Below are 23,343 nucleotides of genomic sequence, written 5' to 3' on the forward strand. Positions count from 1 at the left end.
TCTAGGAAGACCTCTGTGGTGCCGTGGCAGTACCATCTGCTCAGGTGAAATCCACCAGGCATGAGTGGTGCTTCGTCATTGCACTTCATCTGTAGTTAGACCTTCTGCCTTCAAGCACGACTGCTCCTCCTCATTTGTCCCACCATGATTACTTTCTGCAAGCACGTCCTCTGAGCCTTTTTATGCATGTTGCATGCAATGCACATAAAAACCAGCAGATGTGAGAGCTGGATTTTGCAGATTTTACAGTTGCTTATTGCAGGCAGATGCGAGAAAGGCCGACCTGTAAACAGGACCAAGTGGGCATGCTTGGGCAATGAACAAACCTTGGTTTATTTGATCTTCTGCAGGTCCAGTCATGGTTAAGATAATAAGCTTAGATGAAGATCAATTGCACAGGAAATGCAGGGAAACCTTCATTTACATGTCCTGATTTTAGACATGCCGGCTTCAACTTTCTTTCGATGCCCACCTTGATCCTATAGGAGTCAATGAACAGAGGAGGCAAATACCTGGAGTTTCTGAGCTCCTGTGATTTATTTATTGATGCTTTGTCGCATCCCTGCCTCCAGCTCTGGAATTCAGCAATATGTGGCCCATTAGCCAAAACGGGTGTAGCTCCTTTCTGTTCCATAGAAGTGCATTTTTTAAAAAGCCTAATTATGGAATATGAACATCCATTACACACTGTGTAAACTGAATGCTTAAAGCGTTAGACAGCCAAATTGTACGCTCACCTGCAATTAAATGTTAAGAGAGTTGGGGGGTTTGGTTCACTTTTTGTACCAAGTAATATGCCCAGAACAATTTGTATCAGCTGACAACAGGGTATCTGAGCTTCTCCTCCATTTGTGTGACTGTGTGTTTAAAAATCCTAAGAGATAAGGAAATTCAGGATCAAATGTAACATAAAATGCACAAAGCCTTTTGCACTTGAAAATGTCTCACTGCAAGGAATGGTGATGCTTGTTGCCTTTATCTTACATTTTTAAAAGTAAGCAAAACCTGTTCACAATGATCAGGAGGGAACAAAAATTCAGAAACATCAGTGATAGCTTTCAAAAAATATCAGGTTGCAACCAATTTAGGCTCTAACAAGAAATTAATGTTGCAGTGAAACAAAACTTAAATTGTATTATATTATTTCAAGGAAGGAAAACCTTCTCTTGAATTGGCCAGCCAACATCTTCTCTGCCCTGATGCAATTACAGTCATCTGTAAAATACTGTATTTTCATTTTACTTTAAAGTGTCATAAAATCAATTTTATGATCCAGTTTTTCTACCTTTGCAAGGCGCTTGAGGCAGACAGTTTGATGGCACTCTTCGCCAACTGACAGGGAATAAAAATCTGGAAGTAGTTTTACCATTACCGTAACAGGAACTGGGGGCAGATTTAGGCCAATCCTTCTCATCTTGTTACTCTCCAAATGTGTTGGACTTCAGTTGCCATAATTCCCAGGTAGACTTGTCATTTCTAAATGGAGTATTGCAAGGTGATATATATGGGGCTGGCCTTAGAGAGTGTACAAAAGCTTTACTTGGTTGAAAATGTTACTACCAAAAGTTGAATTAAATCTTATTCGGCTGAACTACATGTTACTACCGCTGGTTATTGTTTTGGTTCCTGAGCACAACGCCTACTTCTACTGTTTTAGAATCCTAAAAAGGACTGAGACATCTTAAGAATTGCCTTCTTAATGGCTGGGCATTCTGAAACATCCCAGAAGTTTTGCATTCACGAACTGCAAGTGGTTCTGCCCTCCGAAGGGGCACCACCAGTTGTTCTCTGTCTCAAGAAGGGTGGTGGCCACTTTCTAGAGAAAACCTAATATAGAAGTGTCTCTTTTTGTTTTAGCTGTTGGAGGACAGAACACGGAGATAACGCAACACCCAGAATCCGTGTCGGTGAGAGCTGGAGAGACCCTCACTCTAACCTGTACCCTCGTTCTAACTGGGGCGAATCTGCCAGGAGGAGTGCGGTGGTACAAAGACCTGGACAGAAGCCAACCCGTTTACAGTGATCGAGAAGGATCTTCCTCCCGGGGGGAGAGGGTTGTCCCAGCATCAAACACAGACTTCAGCATCAACATCCGAAACATCCTCCCTGAAGATGCCGGGACCTATTACTGCGTGAAGCTCAGGGCAGGGAAACCAGAGACAGAACTGGCTAAGGGAAAAGGCACTGTGGTCTCTGTGACCGGTAAGTGGCACCCCCCATTTGATTTCCAGGGACGGAGGGAGATCCACCCCAGTCAACCGAGACACGTGGGAGTAAATTGTGTGTTTCGGGCAAATCCCCTGCATGAAGCTGAGTCCCTCTGACCAAAAGCTGTCTTGGGGGCTCCTGTTTTGTCTATGAGGGAACGTCAGTTGATGCCTCCTGCTTTCTTTCTCAGCCAGTCCATCCCAGCCTTCGCTTCGTGGCCCCCCGGGAAGAATCACGGCAGGGTCTCGGGCCTCTTTCAACTGCTCCGCAGAGGGATTCTCCCCCCGAGAGATCACAGTCCTCTGGTTAAAGGATGGGAGAGAAGTAGGGGATGCCCAGACCAAGATTCTGGATTCTGGTGGAAGGCAGAGCATCTCCTACCGAGTGGAGAGCACCGTGGAGGTGCTGCTCGGGCGCAGAGACGTGAAGTCACAGCTGACCTGCCGGATCAAGCACAGCTCCTTGGAGGCGCCTCTCCAGCAGGACTTTCTGCTTGGTGCCATCCTGAGAGGTAGGTGAGCTCTGGGTGGCAGAGAAGGATGAGGCCACGGAGTCTGGACGTGGCCAAGGGCCCCTGATGGCAGAGGAAATGGCACCAGGCAGACCCAGGTTCTAATCTAGTCTCTACTAGCCATGGAAGTCCATTTAGACCAGCCACTCTTTCTCAGCCCCAGCTACCTCACAGGGCTGTTGTTGTGGGGAGCAGGCCTGTAGAAAGGCAGTCAAGATCTGACTCGTTCCCTAGACATTTGGGTCAAGAGGAGCAGAGTTCCCAATTGGTGAGATCTATTTTACTCCTGATTTTCACTGAATTGTTTTAGTTTGCTTAGTGGTATACGTTATTTTTCCTTTGTATTTTTGCTCAGTGATTTTGCATGCTGCCCAGAGTCATATTATTTGAGTTGGGTGGCCAAATATATGTAACAGAAAAGAAGGGGGGAGCAGTTGACATCCAAACGAATAGCAGGATAGAAATCTAAGAAACACACCTTAAATAAACAAACGAGCTGAGATTTGCTGAAAATTGGATGGGGTTCCTTATTCCTTTCCTTTTTAATAGTGTTAAGGTCAGACCTTGGGTTTCCTGCCACCAAACAGTGGAAAACCAAGCCCTGAAATTCACCAGCAAAGCGTTGTGTTCAGAGAACTCGCTTCTTTCCCCAGCGCCACAATCCCAGACCAGGCCCAGCTGGTCTTCCAGCCCCTTCTGCACGCAGGAGCCATGAGCCGGAAGCTCTTTGGGCTGATCTCTTTGTCTCTCTTTGCTCAGTTCCCCCCAAAGTGAGCCTTGTCATCAGCCCACCTTCCCCCGTCTGGCTGAACGCCACCGTGAATGTCACTTGCAGCATGGAAGACTTTTACCCAGGTGATGCAAACTTGGAGTTGTTTACCAAGGATGCCCCAAGCAGAAGAGCAAAGACTGGGCCGAGGATCCTGAATTCCAACGGGACATTTTCCCTCAGGAGCTCCCTGGAGGTGATGGCCACCGAAGACAGGAACTCATCAATGTTCATTTGCCTGGCTGAGCATAATTCCCAGCCTGTGGTCAATAAAATGACGACTCTGTTCATTACAATGCAACTTGAAGACAACAAAGGTTTGGAAGGTGATCCAGCAAGTAAGTGTGGACCTTCAGAACATTTCTTCTGAGGCTTTGCTACCCCACTCCCTCCTTTTCCTATTCATTCCACGTTGATCCTTTGGACTTTTCTTGATCGGAGTACAACAGGCATCCCATTGATTGCTCTAAAATATTTTAGTGAAGAGCCTATCACTCCAAGATTCAACCCAGATGCTGTGTGTAGAAGATCTAGGGCAGTGTTTCTCAGCCTGGGCAATTTTAAGTTGTGTGGACTTCAACTCCCAGAATTCCCCAGCCAGCATGGCTGGCTGGGGAATTCTGGGAGTTGAAGTCCACACAACTTAAAGTCACCCAGATTGAAAGACACTGAGCTAGAGTAACATTCTTGAAAGCTTGAGAGCATTTTCCATAGCTCCCTCCCTCTTAATCTCCAGAAAATTAAGATAGAGTTACTCTGCATTTCTTTCTAATGTTCTCTTCTTGGGTTTAAATCATGTTTTGCTAACTGTCAAATTCCTTCCCCAAGGTCATTTCCATGGATCTCTATCCTGAGATTGTGTTTTACTTTTCCCTCTTTCTTCTGTTCAGAGAGAAATTTGGAGGTCTTTCCCTGATTCGTTCTTCTTTATAAAACTCAAGTTTGTGCCACAGTTGACATGCAAGTCCTTGAAAATGTGGGGAAATGGGCCACAGTCAGAACAGGTTCTTCTGGGTTTCATCAGTCTTATATTTCTGTGGCTCTTCTTCTGGTGATCTGTTAATCTATTGTGCACAGGACTCTTAAAATCAAGATATTCAGAGGAGATGTCAAAAAAGCCAACGGGATGGCCCTTGAAGGGGAGAAGTTTCAGCTGCACATTTGCAGCTCCCATGGAGACTTTTTTGAGCCTCCTTGGAGAAGCCCCTGAGGACAGCATTCATTTGGGTTTTATTCCACTGAGTGGCTTTGACTATTTCTCTTATGTGGTTCTTTGAGATGCCCAGAGTTGTGATAGACTGGGGCAGTCTATATATTTCAACAAATACATTTCATAAATAAACGCCGGCTGACTTAGAGGGCAGCTCAAGAAATCAGCCTTAAACTGAACTCATACAATCTTTCTCCAGATAATAAAAGAACCATTTTAATCATTGCTGTGGTGATTTGTGCACTCCTGGTTATGCTGGTGATTGCGGTTATCTACCTCATCCAAGCAAGACACCGCAAAGGTAAAAAAATCTGTATTCGCTGGTCTTTGTTGTTTTGAGAAACTTGGCCATCCCATGGGATGGATGGATACACTGAAGGCATCTTCATGGGGTCTTCATGTGAAGTCTCTAAACCTTCTGACATAGTTTATACAGTTAGGAGCTTTCCCAATGTGATGCATGTCATGGGTGGATGGATGGCTAGGTGAGGTCTCCTCAAGTTGTCCTGAATTCCTGGTGGCTTCATGGATACATTCATGTACTTTCTTGGCAGCAGTGTCGAAGTGGCTTGCCATTGCCTTCTTCCAGGATACTTTTTGACTTCCCAGTCTCTCCTCCAGCAATGTGATTTCCTGGGGGAGGTGGAGGTGGTTCCATCCATGTCCTAACCAAGTCCAACCCTGTTATATTTCCTGAGATCAGCCAAGGTCATGAGATGCCTCCTGGTCACTTCATGGAGATGTCCTTGTACTTTCCTTGGCACAGTATAGAAGGGACTTATCCTAGCCTTACTCATGGTTGGTTGCTTTCCAGTCTACCTTTGGGTTCCAGTATTTTCTGGTGGACTTCCATCAGAGTCTATGCTGTTTAGCTTTTTTGAGATCAGCCACCTGACCTTAAAACACAGGCAGGCAGGTACATAGACATCCTAGTTATCGGGCACCAACAGTGCAAATATCTCAGCAAGGTGCTTCCTGGCAGGGCTGATCCTGTAGTAAGTCAAGCAGCTGCATCTGGCAGCAGCAGGGGATGGGGCACCTGCAGAGTATTGTAGGAAAAGGCGCTGGGTGCAGCAGAAGGCCCCATCCCAGCAGCAGCGTTGAACTTAACATTTAACTGCCAACCCAGATGCTGTCCTGAAATGGAAAAAAAAGAAAATCTGTCCCGAGTTCCACTCTTCCCTTCCTGGCTCCTGCGTTCATCAGCCTCTTCTTTCAGTGATCAAATCCCATGCAGCCCTCTAAATGCCTAATTTGGGCTTTTGTGTCCATCTGCTATCTCGGTGGTCTGCCCAGCAAATTGCCGGCAGGATGCAGCGCTGACGTGCGTGAAAGCCTTGGCAGGCAGATGAATCAGTCCTGAAGCAAAACTGAAATCTGGCCCTTCCGGAGCCCAATCTGTTTGGAGAACCCAGCAGGGTCCCGGAAAGGTGGTAGAGGTTTAGGGAGGAATAATTTGTTTTTATTCTGAGCAGCCTGTGGAAAGCAGGATCCGTTTTCCTCTGCTACCTTGACGTCCTCCAAAGATGGTTTGGGTATCATTGAGTATTTGTTGTCCTACAGGAGCCAAGCCAAAATGGCTGCTGTTCGAGAAATGATGGGGGGCCGTGCTGGGGATATAGTTAAGGAAGCCTTCTGAACTCAATTGTCTTTCCATGGCTGGGGTTTCGGCCCCCATCATCCCCAGCCATCATAGCTGTCTATAGCAGACCTGGCTGCAGCAGGCCTGAATGTATGGGAATGTACAGAACTGCCTTTGCTTTATTAGAGAACCAAGATTCAGCTTAAGGCAGCGGTGTTTATCTCGTGCACCCAGTACCCCTTTAGCAATCTGGGTGTGGTGGGTGAGTGAAAATTTTCAGCCCTCCCTTCCCCTTTTTCCCCATTTCTGGAGATTCTGCAGAGTGAGATAGGGAGAAAATTCTCATTCCCCCTGGAGTCATCAATGTTTTTCTAGTGTGTCCTAAATCACCCAGCAATCTCAGGGCCAGCTCCACCATTGGCAAGGAGAAATAAGCACCAAAGCCTCATAGATGGGCAGCAAGTGGTTGGTTACTTCTCCCACTGCTTCTGAGACTCTTGCAGGAGATGCCACACCAAGTCCCAGGAGAACTTTGTTACTTGGGATGGAGGGTGTGTGTGTGCCTTTTCTTTAGAGCCTTCACCAAGCTGGGCTTCTAAAAGGTCAAATGGCTACCCTAGATGCTTCAGGAAAGGGCCCAGGATGAATAATTCTCCTTTTTATTTTTTTTTGCCCCAGGAGTAGATCCTTAGGAGCTTGCTGCCTCTGACAATCCCCACTGTGGTGATAAATCTGTAGCACCTTGAGGAGAAAGCTGATGGATGGACTAAAGTGGATAATTTTGTCATATGTCAGTGCTACTCCGGTTACATGGCATCGAGCCGTTAAGGACTGGGCTGCCTGGCACCCTTCACTGTAATTTATTTAGCCTCAGAGCTTATCCTGCCTTGGCTGGGGCCCAAACTTTGTCACAAGACAAGGAGCTTCTGGAGAATTTTGTAGCACCCAGAAATGCCTCCCACGAGAACCAGAATAATTTCCTTGCCATCCCCACTGCTCAGTTATTGTAAGGATCTGAGTTTTGCAGGATTTTTTGAAAGCCCTCAAAAAATGATCTTCCAGCTAATGTGTTTTCTCCCACTTCCTTATAGGTAAAGACTCCACGTCTGTAAGGTAAATCTACTTTTCTCTTTTAATCAGAAAGCTGGTTAATTAGGGAAATACGAATAAAATAGAGGGCATCACAGCTTAGCGTACTCCAGATGCGCTGGACTGCAGTTTCCATCCGTCTTAGCCCCCAGGATCCACAGCTAGTTCCCTGGATGGTACCAAATTGGGCTAATGTTAGGCTAACGTTTGGAGTTTAAAACTGGTTTGCTGACATTGGCTAATGTTGTTTTATAAAAGCGGATTCTGGCTTTTTCACAATCTGCAAATCACTCTGGATTTATTGCAAGAAGGTTGAGCAGACAGGAGGCAACCGAGCATTAGCAGCATTCACACAACAGGTTAACTTTAAAGTCGGGTTAACAAAGCATCCTTGTTGCATTCACACTACATGCTGGCGGGAGGAGGAGGAGGAGGAGGAGGAGGAGGAGGAGGATTATTATTATTATTATTATTATTATTATTATTATTATTATTATTATTATGGATTTAACATAATAGCTTGGGGCAGACATATTATGATAATCCCGAGTCACTTGCAAGATGGGCGGTGTAGAAACACGAGAAATAAATAAATGTGGAATGAACCTCAAACTAAGCAGAAGCTTATCTAGCCTGTAGTGTGAATGTAAAATCTACTATTAAGAGATGAGAAGCTTGCACTAGGAAAGAGGATTAGAAGACCGGCCTTCCAAGGCCCCCAATTTCAGCCTGGGTGGATCCGTCTCCAGGCTGATGGCATGAAAACCACCCTGCAACTCGGGGAGTGTTTCAGCCATCTGAGGAGCCAAAAAGAACATAAGCAAAGAGACAAAAACCACAGGAATTGTACTCAGGAGCCTTAGATTCCGAGCATCTCTTTTCCTGCCTGGAGCGGGTGAAGCCACAAAAAGTCGCTCTAATTTCCCTTTATGTAGAGAAAAGGAGTCTGTGCATCTGCTGATTACTTTTGGACTTAGCAGATAATAACCAAATGCGCAGAATGGTAGGAAATTCTATTTAATGACAAAGGCAAGCGTTAGATTAATAATTCAGCTCTCTGATCAACCCTCTTAAGAGAGAGGACAAAAGACCTCTCGTCTTTTTATGCGTTTGGGCGCTTGAGGAATTCATCTAATGCGCTCCGTTTTTCTGTGATCGTGTAACTTCGCCATGTACTTTGAATAAGAGGAAAAGAGTAAATCTCTCTGTCTTTCTCTTTCATTTACTGATCCTTCAGGATGCAGCAGATGTGCAAGAGTGGGAATATCTGCAGGGTTGAATCGTTGAGATCTTGGTGTTCTGTGAATGGGGTTGTTTTCTGGCAGACGTTTCATTACTGGGCTAGGGAACATCATGTGTGCATGGAGATGCATCAACAAACATCACCCCCGTGCAAGAATGTTGTTCCCTAGCCTGATACAGGTAGTCCTTGACTTACGACCACAACTGGGCCAGAACTTCCGTCACTAAGCAATGGTGTCATTAAGTGAGTCGCGCCCAATTTTACACCTTTTTGCCACAGTTGTGAGGCGAGTCACTGCAGCCGTTAAGCAAATCACACAGTCATTAAGCAAATCTGGCTTCCCCCATTGACTTTGCTTGTCGGAAGGCCCAGGGAAGGTCTCAAATGGTCATCACGTGACCCCGGGAAGCTGCAACTGTTGTGAATACATGCCAGTTGCCAAGCACCCAAATTTTGATCACGTGACTGTGGGGATGCTGCGATGGCCATAAGTGCAAAGACTGGCCGTAAGTCACTTTTTCCAGCGCCGTTGTAACTTTGAACTGTCATTAAACGAATGGTCGTCAGTCGAGGACTGCCTGTAATGAAATGTGGACAATGGCCAGCTCTGAGAACAGCAAGAACCAACATTACCTCTAAGCCAGGGAGGCTGAGGCACATGTCCTCTGAGCAGCCGTTGGGTTGGCCTGAGTCATAGGCAAGGGAAGATTACTAGAGATGGGGCCTCTCAAAACTGGGAGTTAGTCCTGCACAAATCAAAGAGAAGAGCTTCAGAAGCCCAGCTGCACACTAGGCGGTGCGCTTTCAGCTTCCAGTTCCGACAAGAAGCGCAGATGCATCTCAGTGCATGTGGCTATCACTGCCCCTTGACAGCCCACAGATAACTGGTTCCCATCAGGGTCCCTGTCCACGTTGACTCGCCCCTTCCCCCACTGCCTGTCCATGTTTGCAGACTTTCTGGGGTCGCCTTTGCAGGGAGATTAAGTCCGTGCGCAGGCATGCGACAGCTACTACATGGCCACCCCATGTGCAGCTTAGAGGAAATGTGGGCAAGAACCCAACAGTGCAGAATAGTACAGATAGTACAGTATAGATTATAGCATAGCATAGCAGAGTTCCTCAACCTTGGCAACTCTAAGCTGTGCGGACTTCAACTCCCAGAATTCCCCAGCCACCAAAGCTGCCTGGGGAATTCTGGGAGTTGAAGTCCGCACAGCTTAGAGTTCCCAAGGTTGAGGAACCCTGTAGTATAGTATAGTATAGTATAGTATAGTATAGTATAGTATAGTATAGTATAGTATAGTATAGTATAGTATAGTATAGTATAGTATAGTATAGTATAGTGGTAATAATATAGATTATTTCTGATGTGAAGTTAAATTTGGGGCGACGTACTGTCTTTACTTAGCCAATCTTAGGGTATCAATCCTATAGTATAGTATAGTATAGTATAGTATAGTATAGTATAGTATAGTATAGTATAGTATAGTATAGTATAGTATAGTATAGTGGTAATAATATAGATTATTTCTGATGTGAAGTTAAATTTGGGGCGACGTACTGTCTTTACTTAGCCAATCTTAGGGTATCAATCCTAAAGACATTTGGGCAAAATTTAAGTTTGCTGGAAGAGGCAGAACCCAGATCCAGTTGACTCTGCACCCCAAGGAAGAAGAAGGCAGAGAGAGAGACCTTTTTTTGCCCTGCTCAACAATTTGGGTTTAATTCAGAGCGAAAGGGACAATTGAAACAGCCATTACAGAAGGGCAAAGAAGGCAGTTAGAAATTCCTCCTCGGTCACGCTCTTAATCCTGTGACATGTTCATTAAAACTGGCCGAACTGTGATACAGTCATGGCATAACCATAATTAAAACAAATAAACCCAGCGCATAATGAAAATCGTAGATTACAACTACCAAGTGGCTAAAATGACCCAGCTCAGAAAAGGATCCACTGTTCCATATTTCTTTAAAACTTCTAGACCAGTGTTTCTCAACCTCAGCAACTTTAAGATGTGTGGACTTCAACTCCCAGAATTCCCCAGCCAGCATGGCTGGCTAGGGGATTCTGGGAGTTGAAGTCCACACATCTTAAATTGGTGAGACTGAGGAACACTGGTCTAGACTGTTCTTCACATCTTGTTTGGAAACTGCACGCCCACCTTCTCCAACCTAGCCATCCTCCAGAAATGTTGGAACTACCTTTCCCAGAATCCTCAGCTGCAGTTCCCAGAATCTCTAGCTGTATTTCCCAGAATCCCAGGAATAAAAATTCCTGTTCAGCAAGAATTCTCATTGTGTTTTACTCTTTGATATTTTAATTATGTGCTGGGTATATTTATTATTGTGTTAACCTTTTGCAATGCCAGATACCTTGAATGAGAGCAGAGCTGGGATACATTTTTTAAAAGGAAATAATTGCATCTGAACCCATTGATCCATACCATGAACTTTAATTACTTAATTTATGCGAAGTCTTTCATTAAGGGCTGAATATATCTTCCAGGGGTTTAGCTGCGTATATGAATTTATGTCAGTAAAGGCCTTGTAGTAAACACGTATTCTATTATTTGCCTTTTCATATAAATAGTAAAATGTATATTAAAGTAAAGAATAAAAGCATAAATAAAAAGATATGCAGATTAAAAAAAGAACTAATAGCTGCAGTCAGCTTAAAAACATACTCAGAGTAAAATATGGAGTTTAAAGCAAAACAATATGTAATTTCTTCCTTTCCTGAATTTCATGCTGATTGTGTTAGCAATCTCTTAAGGTAGGTTTCTCAGAAAAAGAACACAGATGCACCTATATGGCCGGTCCAAAGATTTTTGTTGAAAAATGGCTGAAGCCAACTTAAACCTCAATCTTCCCCATCATAAGTTAAGGGTAAGGAACCTGTAGCTTTTTAAATATAGCTGAACTTTAATTCCCAGCTGCTCCGGCCAAAAGGCTTATTAATGAAGCATGCTGGGAGATGTAGTTTAGCAATGCTTATTGGGATTCAGTCGGCCACTCCTGTTGCAAATGAATCTAGACCAGTGTTTCTCAATCTTAGCAATTTTAAGATGTGTGGACTTCAACTCCCAGAATTCCCCAGCCAGCATGGCTGGCTGGGGGATTCTGGGAGTTGAAGTCCACGCATCTTAAAGTTGCTAAGGTTGAGAAACACTGATCTAGAAAGATAGGTGAGGACGAATCCAGCCTTTCAAATTACGATATTCCATAAATTATGATCAGTTCCTTGGAGTCTAAAAGATGGGAAGAATCTGAAGGGACAACTAGCATCTGGATGGGTCAGCCGTTGGGGTAATATCCCGCATCAACAGAAACACACAGCCATTTTTCAATGACTTGAAATTGCTCTCCAAGTTTAAATACTTTGCCCCAAAGTCCAAGGAGCATCTGATTTGGTCTTCACAACCTGATTCTCTTTTGCATCTAATGGTGCTTCAGAGTCCCTCTTTTGGGGGAGATGGGCAGTAATTAAATTTGGATAATAAATAAATAAATAAAATAAAATAAAATAAAATATTGCTTCATAGACTGGAGTTTGGGGAAAGTTTTCCTGGGAGAAAAACTCAGCAGGATAACCGAGCGATGCTCCTGTCGTCTCAGAACCCTTTGCAGAGGTAAACGGTCATGATGGGGACTAATACAAAATCTCTGCTAGTTTGGATTTTTAGCTGTTGTTTCTAAAAAATTTTAAAAGTGTATTATATATAAGTGCTGCTTACTCTTTGGTGATCTGAGTTTTCGGTCCCATCTTTAGGCTTCATGAATCTGAGAAGTCTCCTGGATCGATGAATCAGGTACGTGGGGCAAGATTTCTTGAGATGCTGGGTAGAAATAATAATTTCAGAGGTCACCTCTTCGGCCTCAGATGCCTAACTTTGACGATTCGTTTTCATCCTGAGTTGCTGGAGTTTTTTTGCACTTGGACAGAGAAGTGGGCCATCATGCTGTGGTTACTGGGGTTATTCTTTGGAAGGATTGCTCTATTAAAATAGGGGGAACATCTCATTATACTAAGACATAAACCTTTTTAGCACTGCAGATCTCTAAGAGGTGGTGCAAAGTTTTTTCCTAGGCCTTCTGTCTATACCCTTAAGAGTTGACTTCCTAAGAACTAAACGTGCAACCTTTTGAAAGGTGTTTTTGCACTCTACCCTCTACTGTAGAATCATAATGGCCATATTCGCACTAAAAACACTCCATTTAAAGGGCCAGCTGGAGTTCCCAACCAAGGAAGCAGCATTATGGGAAACATTATGGGAAAAGAACTAAATTGGCTTAAAGTGCCACGGCTCACTTTTTCAGACTATAATGCAGACCTTTTGGGGGAGTTTTGGCAGCCTGGATCAACCTAAATGCCAGAAAATGCAACCCATTCTGAGAATGCAGGCCAAAGCAAATTTTGTAACCTCCTGATCTTTACAAAGTAGGTTGGGAAGGAGAACTAAAATGCCGTTATGTGAAGGACATGCCAAGTCAGGCCATATTAAAAGCTGCAGTCATGGAGAAAAATTCCTAGTGACATCATGGGGCTTATGTCTAAGTGGAGATGGCGAAGCGTTACGCAAATTGGAGGAGGCTAATTTTAAAAAATAAGCTGGGAAAAATGTCTGGTTCTTTGTCTGATGCATTTATTTGTTCATTTTTTTATTACATTTGTATGCCACCCACTCTCTTAATAGGCCAGGGTGGCTTACAGAAATAAAAGCAAAACAATGCAACACGGTGCAATTTTTTTAAAAAGCAGGTACAGAAATATAATTGAAACTGATCTTCTTTAAAAATAGAACAGTTTAAAAAAGGCAAAACATGAAAACGGTTAATGCAATTCAGAGGTTTTGATAAATGAGACTGTTTTGAGCCCCATCTTGGTTGTGGCTGCCATCTTGACTTTTTTGACTCCCCTCTCTGAGGACACCCCTGGATCCAGAGGGAGCACTGGTATTTGCAGGTGATACAATGCACAACATCGCAAAACAAATTCTCCCTCTTTGGGCTTGTAACACAATGCAGGTAAAAAGACTTGGGTTTTGTGTTGTGATAGCACAACACATGTTTGTGTTTTGGTGTCATTGTGGGGGCAAAACGCAATCAGGGCCGTCTTTTGCTGAATCTTGTTAGCTAAATCCTCACGTCACCTTAAACTGAGTTACTCAAACCATTGTCTGTTTGTGTCCTGCGTTGAGCCTGAAACGAACCCAACAGGCTAAGTTTTACCCAACATGCCAACCACAGACATCCACCCACATAGAAACCAGGTAAAAGCAACCAATCTTAGCACGTGGTACGAATTAACTGTGAGGTGAGAACACAGCCTCAACTGATCCTTTCTTTATTAAAAAGAATTTACAAGGCATGTCTTTCTTAAGAACAAGTATTAGCAAAGGTCATTTTCATTCTGAGGATAGTTTCGTCAAGACCAAGACAGAAATGCAGAACAGCAGGATGGTTTAAGGAGCCAAAGTTGGGGGAGACAGCAGCAGAAGGGCAGGGGAGCCGCCAAGGTGGCAACAAAGTCGGGTACCATCTGTTGGGGAGGCTGTAACGGTGGTTCTTACACTGGGCAGGGGGTTGGACTAGATGATCTCTGAGGTCCCTTCCCACTCTTCCATTCTAGGGTTTTGTGCAAAGGACAGTCCAGCTGGCCAACCAGTGGACTTGATGGGGCACAATTAAAGAAGGATCTGCGGCCCAGTTAGGAATGATCACGACAGTAGAGGTAACTAGGGGTCCCCCTTTTAGAGGAGGAAATAATCCATAGCACAGCATAATCGTCACCACCAGCTACGAATAATCCTAAATCCTCCACTGCTGCTTTTTGTGCCCCAAATAGGAGTTTCATCGTTACAGCTTAAACAGCGTCAAAATCTTCCTTCCTGCGGCTCAGCAGAGCTTCCGTGGAAATGGGAAACAGGCTTAAAAGCTCCAAATTTGGACAGACCCCTTTGCTTCCCTACTCAAGCAGGGAGATAAAAGGGGAGCCGAGAGACTTGGTAAAACTGACCCGGGGTGACCTTTTGGGGCTCACAGATGGGGTTCGCAGCAGGAGTTAGAAAAGGCAAAGAAGGCGTTTAATTGGGGGTGCAGAGAAAAGGAGAGTGCGGTGGGCCACTTAAGCGTGTTGTCTCACTTTTTTTTCCACGGCAGTTTCATACGTTTGTGGTTTGTGGCTGGCTGCAGCAAGTGTGAATAGATTGAGTGATCATCATGATAAAGAAAGATCAGGCCCCAGAGCAGGGTTTCTCAGCCTTAGCACCTTGAAGACGTGTGGACTTCAACTCCCAGAATTCCCCAGCCAGCAATACTGGCTGGGGAATTCTGGGAGTTGAAGTCCACACGTCTTCAAGGTGCTAAGGCTGAGAAACTCTGCCTCAGAGGAAGCCTCCGAAAATTGTGCTGTATTTAGAATTTCAAAGTAACTTTCCATCCATACCTGAGTCATCCCTGGAGCTTTTTTCTGCTTTTCATAATGACTAGAAACTTGCTTTTTAACAGCAACGGTGTTTTGGGGTTTTTTTGCCCTAAGCCAGCCTTCCTCCCCTTCCCCCATCCCCAGACTCCCAACTGGGGATTGTAATCTCCGTGGAAAGCTGGATGGAAGAAGATTCGTCCCTTTTGACAAGATTGCTGGCTTGTACGCTTTCCCCCGTCTTCCCAAACCGCTGATGAAAAGGCCCAGCTGCGCAGAAGCCGAGCCTGGGTTTATTTTTAGAGGGAGGCTTTTGAGTGGCACAATTGTGTGATTCTGCTGAGCCAACCAAGCTCCCTCCCCGGGCATCGTCGCTGTTTTCTCGCCGTCCTGGTAGACAGTCCTGCCCGTCTGCAGCTGTCCCAGAAACGGGGCATTGACACTTCTCTGCAACAATAGAGGGATGATCAGGGCTTTGTCTGCATGGAGCAGGCGGATGAACTCACTGCTGGAATTGGTTTGAATGGAGACCAGCTGCCCGACCCACACGCACACACCCTGGTATCATAGCCACATGTTTCCGTGGGGCTGGTTTTTGTGCAAACCGTAAGCCCCGTGTCCTGTTGCAAGCCTGGAGGGAGCTGGGGGTGGGGGGGCTAGACCCCGGAGGTCCCATTCGGAAGCTCGCTTGGCGGGGAGGAAGCGGGATTAGAATCTCAGGCCCTGCACGTTTATACCTCTTTATTACCCATACGTTGCTTATCAAACTGCTTAATAAGAAAATGTATATTCTCCCATTGGAAGATCCATAGAAGCTTGCAGCATAAGCTCTTAAGTCATTAGCATTTAAAAGGAGGACGGAGAGAAACATTATTTAGGAATTGCATTACATTTTAGTATTTAGACCAGTGTTTCTCAACCTCGGCCACTTTAAGATAGGTGGACTTCAACTCCCAGAATTCCCCAGCCAGCCAGAATTCTGGTTGTTGAAGTCCACCTCTCTGAAAGTGGCCAAGGTTGAGAAACGCTGATTTAGACAATAAAACTGGACAGAACTTCTGCCGCAAAGAACCTAAAATATTACAATGTCTTTAGTCCAAATCGATGACCGTGTCGTTCCTGTTTTCTTGGCACAACCGCAAGGAAGTGGTTTCACGTGGGCTGCTTCAGCTTCCCCATTTAGCCCCGTTTAGATCTGCTTCCTGGTGGTCTCCCATCCAGAAATTAAACAGGACCGACCATCCTGACTGTTGTTTTCCAGGCTAAAGTCGACAACATAAAATTTCCCATGGGGAGACAGTGAAACAAAGGGAGGGGAATGGAGGCCAAGGAATTGCTTGGTTTGTGTTAAATAATTTTGGAGGAAAATGTTTAATAGAGACCAACCCCCACTGAATGGACGGCGCTTCTTTCTGTTATCGGCTCGTCTAGCTTGTTTTGTCAAGCGCTGGGATTATGGATGGTGTAGCCCAAATATCTAGGGAACCAGGACAGCTGAAAGTTTCTGAGTTTTAGATGTGGGGAGGCGACAGAAGTGGGGAGGTGTGACCCAGAAGCAGCCTTAACCAGGGACATCCTTGGGGGGGGCAGGGTCAAGAAAGTCAAGTTGGCAGGTCTGCTGGGTGATCAACATCCCACCCCTTTTTGCACGGGGCTTCAATGTGGTCACGGCTGCCATCTTGACTTTCTTGACCCCCTCCCCCTGTAGACCCCTCTCGACCCACCGTTGTGAAGTCCAGCCATTCTAGCCCAATTGCAGATTGGAGGTTGAAGCCTTCATCCTCTGCCGCCGTTTCCTCCATCTTCGATTTTGGGAGTCGGCTTGATGCCCCTTCTTTGCCCCAGAGATTCCAGGCCTGCTGCTTTCGCACAAAAACAAAATACCGGGGCCGTTCGTTTTCACGCACGGTTTGTCGGGCACAGGCAGGGAGCGGCTGTAAGATAACCAGCGGCAGGCTGGCCCAGCCGCCTTCCTCCAATTGGCGGCTGTTGCAGGGGGAACGAGATGCTGAATGATCCAATCCATGTTTTTTAAATGCTTCTTTGCTTCCCCACCCGCTTCTCTTTCCTCCCCTTTTGCTGCCTCCCTCTCAGGACCCCGATCCCAACAACGTCGCCTATGCAGACTTAAACTTTGACAAGGACGTCCAGAAGAGACCCCGCCCAGTGGCCGAAAGCGCCCCGTCGGAATACGCCACCCTCCAGGCTGTGCAGCCCGCGCCCAACAATGAGAATGTCACCTATGCAGACTTGGACATGGTGCAGCTGAGCAAAGCGCCCAAGCGGCCTGCCCCAAAGGCCGAGGAAGCGAGCTCCGAGTACGCCAGTGTCCAGATACAGAAGAAGTGACCTTCGGTGAGAGGCAGCGGCTGCTTGGGGCTCGATGGGCCTTCTGACCGGTTTGTCGGGGATCTCCTGGCAGGGCTTGGGTGCCAGATCTTGTGCCCAAGCTAGGTCCTGACAGGGGTGCCATGGGGTTGGCCTTCCGCCATGCAACTCCTTGGAAACTTGATTGGTGCTACCCGCAGTTGCATCCTTTTTTGAGCTCGCCCATGATGCTTCTTCCTTCCCTGCTTGTCAAGCGGATGGGAGATGTCTAGATCAGATAAGGATCTAACACAGCTTTTCTCACTGGACACCGTAACTCTTTCCTCTTAATTCATCAACACCCCACCGAGAATAAGCAGAGCACGCGAGGCGTGGGGGTTCAGGCAGGTGGACTGCTGTGTCTGGCTCTCCCTGATGAAGCTCTTCTCATTGTCCTTGGAGGCCACCAAGACTTCTGAGATGCCACCTTGAGATTCCTCCTTTCTGGAGCCAGGCTCCATTGGTGGCCCCAGCTAGCCCATAACACAGAAATAACTTTTGGATCGGGCACTGTCCTCATCAAGGCTCTTGAGTAGACTTCATGAGAAGTGGGGAGGAAGAAGGCCTACTTTCCCAAGTGCTCTTGGGCACAGGAAGCCTCCTTTCTTGGCCAAGATTGTGTCTCTCTCATTTTGCTTTACTATAACCTGCAGATACTTCCTCGGTTGTCCCTTGACAATATGTGCCTCTTTAGGATAGTGCAACTCAGCCAGTTTTGGCTTTCACTGAGCCCCAGGGCTTTTGCTGGCAAGGCCAAATCTATAGAAAACCTTCTAATGTGTCAATCACCCTCTTTTTTTAAAAAGATCAATGTTTAAATCATTTCTTCCCTTAGTATTTCTCATTTTGGAAGGCCATGGAGACATGAAACAGCCGCTGTGATCTACTTGGGGCTAGAAAATTAGGAACCAAATTGATTAATTGCTTGGGTTCCTGACCAATCCATTTTCTTTATTGGCCTTCTCCCATATTAAGCTTACAGTAACTCTAACAGTAAAGATGTGTGTGTGTGTGTGTGTGTGTGTGTGTGTATTTCTGAAAGGTGGATCTCCCTTCTCTTTCCACCATCCTCATGGAAAAGGAAGTATAGTGTCCTAACAGCCAGGAACCACGCTGAGACAAGGAATAGGTCTCTAGTGTGTTATTACTGCTACATTAGACAGAAAATCCTAACAAACTGAAGAAGCGTGGGAAAACCCAGACAGATAAACCCCAAAAGTCAAGCCGGGTCTGATCTGTGTCTCCTTGAATGGCTGCTCAACTCCTCAGTACTACGCATGCGTTTTCCCCCCTGGATAGGGGCCCCTTCCTGCTCACCATCAGTGCTCATGACATCTAGTTAGAAAAGTCCATGTCTCCAAGAGAAATAGTCTACAACACACCAACCCTTCTCTGTAGCTCCACCATAACTTTTTCAGTCATGGCTTGTCCTTGTGGGGGTTGGGAATGACAACAGTAAACCATGACTATGAGATGAGTGTGGGGGCTTTGGGGCTCTGGGATGGATGTCCTCTTCATCTCCTACTAAGGGTGGGAGCTGTTCACGAAAGGAAAACATCTCCAGATGAAGTTGGAGAAACGGGCCCCAGTGCTGCTTGACCTGACTGACATGTTTGGGGAGGTTAATTGGTCCCACCATCTTGTGACTGCTCCTCTACACCAGCTACAGCCAGATCTTTGGAGCTGATTTTTTTTTCCTTCCTTAAGTCTTGCTCATTTTTTCATTCTGGCAGTTGAATAGGGGTGGGGGAAGGAGAAGATGATCCCTAAACATGGGGATCCCTTTGCCAACATTGGGGGTAGGGACACCTGGAGAGATGCTGCTGTACTGCCTGTGTTGACTGTTCAACATTATAACTGTTTACTCCTTTTACAACTAAAAATACCAATATTTGTGTATGTTCTTTGTGAGTAAGTGTAGTACTGTGTACTTAGAAAACCAAGGGAAGGGATTGAGTGCTGGGGAAGAAGTAAATTCTAAGGCAGGCTACCTAGGCCTGGCACCCTCCAGATTGGTTGGGAGGTGGGTGCTGTAGTCCACCTTTTTGAGAAATTGCCAAGCTGGGGAAGGGTGCTCTGAACTTGGGACCTTCATAACCAGCCCTCTGTGGTGCCTGCTGCCAGTAAACAAAACTCTTCTTGACGGTTTTTCAGTGGTTCTTCTTGTTGTGGCACTGTGTTCCTCTTTAATGTTTAGGAACTAACTGGCAATTTTTGTGGACATGGAAGGATGGAGGGAAGTAGAAGGGATGTCTTCCAAATGCTCTAGGGCCCATCTCCCTCTTGGAACCTGCGTCCATCTTGAGGACCCAAGAAGACCTCAGAAGGGCCCAGGAAGGTAAACCAACCACCTTGAGGGGTTTGGCATTCCTTACCAAGGCAGAAGATCCCTCTCACTCACCTTTCCCCTGCCCTCTGCTGCTTACCGCTGGCTCTCCATCAGAGTTCTGAAGAACTGATCTGGAGCATCTTCATCCTGGGTTAGTTAACAACCCCTTTTCACAATAGCTCATTCCAGGTAGCAGCTCAGGACCCTGGAGCGTCCCTCCCTTGGGGGTCTACCTGGTAGAGCGAGGGGGGAAATCTGGAGTTTCCTGCTGTGTTCCCTGAACTGCTTTTTCTAAAACATCATGGAAGATGTCATCCCTGTTTTAAGTATATAAAAGGGAAGATGTAGGAATGGAATTCAGGTATCTGGGAATCTTGGCAAGCTATAGAATCCTCATGGGCCATCTTGCCCTCCTGGGTTGCAAAGACTAGGCCTTTTGTGCCATCCTCTGGGGTACTTCTATACCCCACGCTTCTGAATCTTAGGTGGGAAGTTACAGCCCTCCAAAACTCGTTGAACCACACCTCCCAGCATGCCTCACTCTTGGCTGCCCAGAGTTATAGTAACTTCTGAAGGACTCAAATTCCCCATCCCTGTTTGGGGAGGGAAGATGGTGTTTGCATGGCCCTCAGAGCCAAAACAGATGTTCCTTCCTGAAGCAGCTGCTATGGCAAATGGCAGCGTGGATCTCTACAGGTAGTCCTCACTTAACAACCATTTGTTTAGTGATGGTTCAGACTTACAGTGGTGCTGGAAAAACTGACTTACAACTGGTACTCACACTTAACAACCGTTTCAGTGTCCCCGCAGTCACATGATCATGACTTGGGTGCTTGGCAACTGGTTTCAATTTATGACTGTCACAGCATCCCGTGGTCACGGGAGCACCATTTTGAACCTTCCCAGCTGGCTTCTGGCAAGCAAAATCAGTGGGGAACCACGTGATTCGCTTGACCATGTGGTTTGCTTAATGCCTGCAGTGACTTGCTTAATGACTGCCGCAAAAAAGGTCATAAAATCAGGATGTATTCACTTAATGACCGCTTCGCCTAGCAACTAAAATTTAGTCCCAATTTTGGTCGTTAAGTGAGGACTATCTGTAGTTCCACCTCCCCTTCTGATATATCTCATCCAGCTTAGCTCTGAAGGCTCAGCAAATTCTCACCCCCATGCTGTGCCATTAGTAGTGAAAAAAGGCCAGTTGTGATGCTTGTAGGCTCATTAATACAGTGGAGAAGGAGGTGCCCCTTAGGTGGGAATACTTGACTCACGGCTGCCATTTTGGGCTGACACACCAGCATGGCAAGGATTTCACACCAGCCATTTGCCAGCTTTAGTTCCAAGCGCTCCAGCAGTGACAGTGATGAGGGTGCAAAGAAACAAGGTCCTGTTGCTTGGAAGAGAATTGCAAAAGGTTTTGCAGGTCAGATCTTCTGCAGAGCAGAGAGTGGGAAAGCGATTTGCAATGGCGTATACCAACCTTCAGCAACCTGGTGTTGTGCAGATGCTTTGGACTTCAATTCCCAGGATTCCAGCCACCCCAGCTAAAGGAACTGTGGGAGTTGAAGTCAAAACACCGTTGAGCATCACGCTAAGGAAGGCTGTGAAATAGCCCCAGTGCTTGGCCTCAGTTTGCAGAAAGGACCATGGGACCAAGGCCGGGGGCGGGGGTGGGAGGGGCTAATGAAGTCATTGGAATATATTTGTTGTGGATCAGAAAAGTAAGTGTTTGTACGAATTGCACCTTAATTTTTTTTTCCTGGTTTTGTTTTTTTGCTTGCAAGATATTTTTGTAATAAAAGGTTCTGCATCATCCCTTGTTTTTGCGTGAGTGATCATGACCAAGCTGGCCTTAAAGATAAGCCCTCTGGGCCAAACAGCAAATGTTGTCTGCTTCATTGCAGGAAGAGCAGAGAGCCAGGACTTGAAGAGGGTCTAGTCTTGATAGTCCACCCAAATATTTGAGCGCAGCAATTTAAAATATGAAAATAGCTTGCGCTGCAAAAAAAATTTTCTGTGCTTGCACAAACCAATAATTATCAAAAGAGGCAATCTAAAATTACACAGAAGTGCTACACTGAATGGAAAGTCCAATTCCAGCCTATTCCCCATTCTGAAGGAGAACAATAATTCTAATTATTATTGTGTGGACTTCAGCTACAGCTGTTTATCACTTGACTACCAGCCATGGGACACATGGGAAATAGGTCTGGAGCTCTTTATTCCTCCCAGCCATATTTAAAATAAAAAAAAAGTGATTTTCGAGTTGCGTCTTCCGAAAGTGCACGTAAGCAAATGGCTTTGTGTAATTCTGGATTGCATCTGTTCACATAATCATCGGCTTATGAATTGATTTTGCACTACAGGTTATTTCCATATCACACAATGTATACAGTACCAGCAATGGCAATGACAGCTTTGGCGTATTAGCAAAAGACACAGCTCTCGTCTCGGCGAGCTTTGTGACGTGCCCAACAAACGGATCAGGCCAAGGGTGTGGCTTTCCATTTCCCCCAACTTTTTAAGCTGGGTTACTGCTAATCTTAGAGGCATTTCTTTCTTTTTTTAACGGTTTAGCATCTTGTGCAAGCCCAGCTTGCTTAGCTGCATTAGACATATCCAGAAGATGGGTATAGTAATAACCAGCTTGTTATGCCAATGTAGGAATCGGCTTCATTTGGTAGCTAGCAAAGGGTGGGGGGCAATTAAGGGAAAGGGGGGGATGGGAAGCTGAGAACATTCTGGAGCCCGATGGAACGTCCAGAAAAAGGAGATTATGGTGGATTATGGATGGTACAGTCAAAAGAGCAAAAGTGATCACTCCAGAGTGATCAGAGGATCTAGCCTAGTGTTTCTCAACCATGGCAACCTTAAAAGATGTGGACTTCAACTCCCAGAATCCCCCAGCCAGCCATGCTGGCTGGGGAATTCTGGGAGTTGAAGTCCACACACCTTAAAGTTGCTAAGATTGAGAAACACTGGTCTAGATTCATTTGCAACAGGCGTGGCCAACTGAATCCCAATAAGCATTGCTAAACTACATCACCCAGCATGCTCTATTAATAAGCATTTTGGCCAGAGCAGCTGGGAATTAAAGTTCAGCTATATTTTAAAAGCTACAGGTTCCTTACCCTTACACATCTCTTAAAGTTGCTAAGGTTGAGAAACAGATCTAGCCAGAATGTATCAGCAGGATCATTATATTCACAGGTATATTGTCTCTTCAATTGACCGGACCAAATTCAAATTCCATCCAATGCTTCAGCACCACCTCCAGCCAACACAGCATCTGCAAGAACAGCCCCGGCGCAGCTGTTAAGGAAAGCAGCCTTCCTCCATTTCAGGAAAAACTCATACTGGGTTACGTTTGCAAGTTTAAGCTATGAGGAGAAGGATATGCAAGCATTTTCAGTTTGTGACCCTGCATTGCTGCTTCCAATGTCAATATAATCTGGGGGCGTTATAATCTGTGGGATACAACTGGGGCAGGCCAATATTTCAATTTTTTTCCCCCTCTTTGGAAGGCTGTGGGGGTTCGTTGAAAGGCAACACACTTGCAAAGCCCTCCAGAAAGCCTTTATCTGTATTTGGGGATTTTTAAGAAAGAAAGAAAG

The 23,343-nt window shown here is 45.7% G+C and overlaps 1 protein-coding gene across 1 annotated transcript in view; it reads left to right on the forward strand.

The window, feature by feature from the left end:
• The window catches only part of LOC134492805 (tyrosine-protein phosphatase non-receptor type substrate 1-like), a 91,412-nt gene extending 72,927 nt beyond the window's left edge, over window positions 1-18,485 (forward strand). Inside the window, exons 3-9 of the mRNA XM_063296915.1 lie at window positions 1,858-2,202; window positions 2,399-2,719; window positions 3,479-3,832; window positions 4,898-4,999; window positions 7,372-7,393; window positions 12,382-12,421; window positions 17,128-18,485. Coding sequence (XP_063152985.1) covers window positions 1,858-2,202; window positions 2,399-2,719; window positions 3,479-3,832; window positions 4,898-4,999; window positions 7,372-7,393; window positions 12,382-12,421; window positions 17,128-17,382 — 1,439 coding nt within the window. The 3' untranslated portion in view covers window positions 17,383-18,485. The remainder of the gene's footprint in view (window positions 1-1,857; window positions 2,203-2,398; window positions 2,720-3,478; window positions 3,833-4,897; window positions 5,000-7,371; window positions 7,394-12,381; window positions 12,422-17,127) is intronic.
• Window positions 18,486-23,343: the final 4,858 nt, after the last annotated feature.

Source organism: Candoia aspera, chromosome 3, assembly GCF_035149785.1.
Source record: "Candoia aspera isolate rCanAsp1 chromosome 3, rCanAsp1.hap2, whole genome shotgun sequence".
Lineage (NCBI taxonomy): Eukaryota > Metazoa > Chordata > Lepidosauria > Squamata > Boidae > Candoia > Candoia aspera.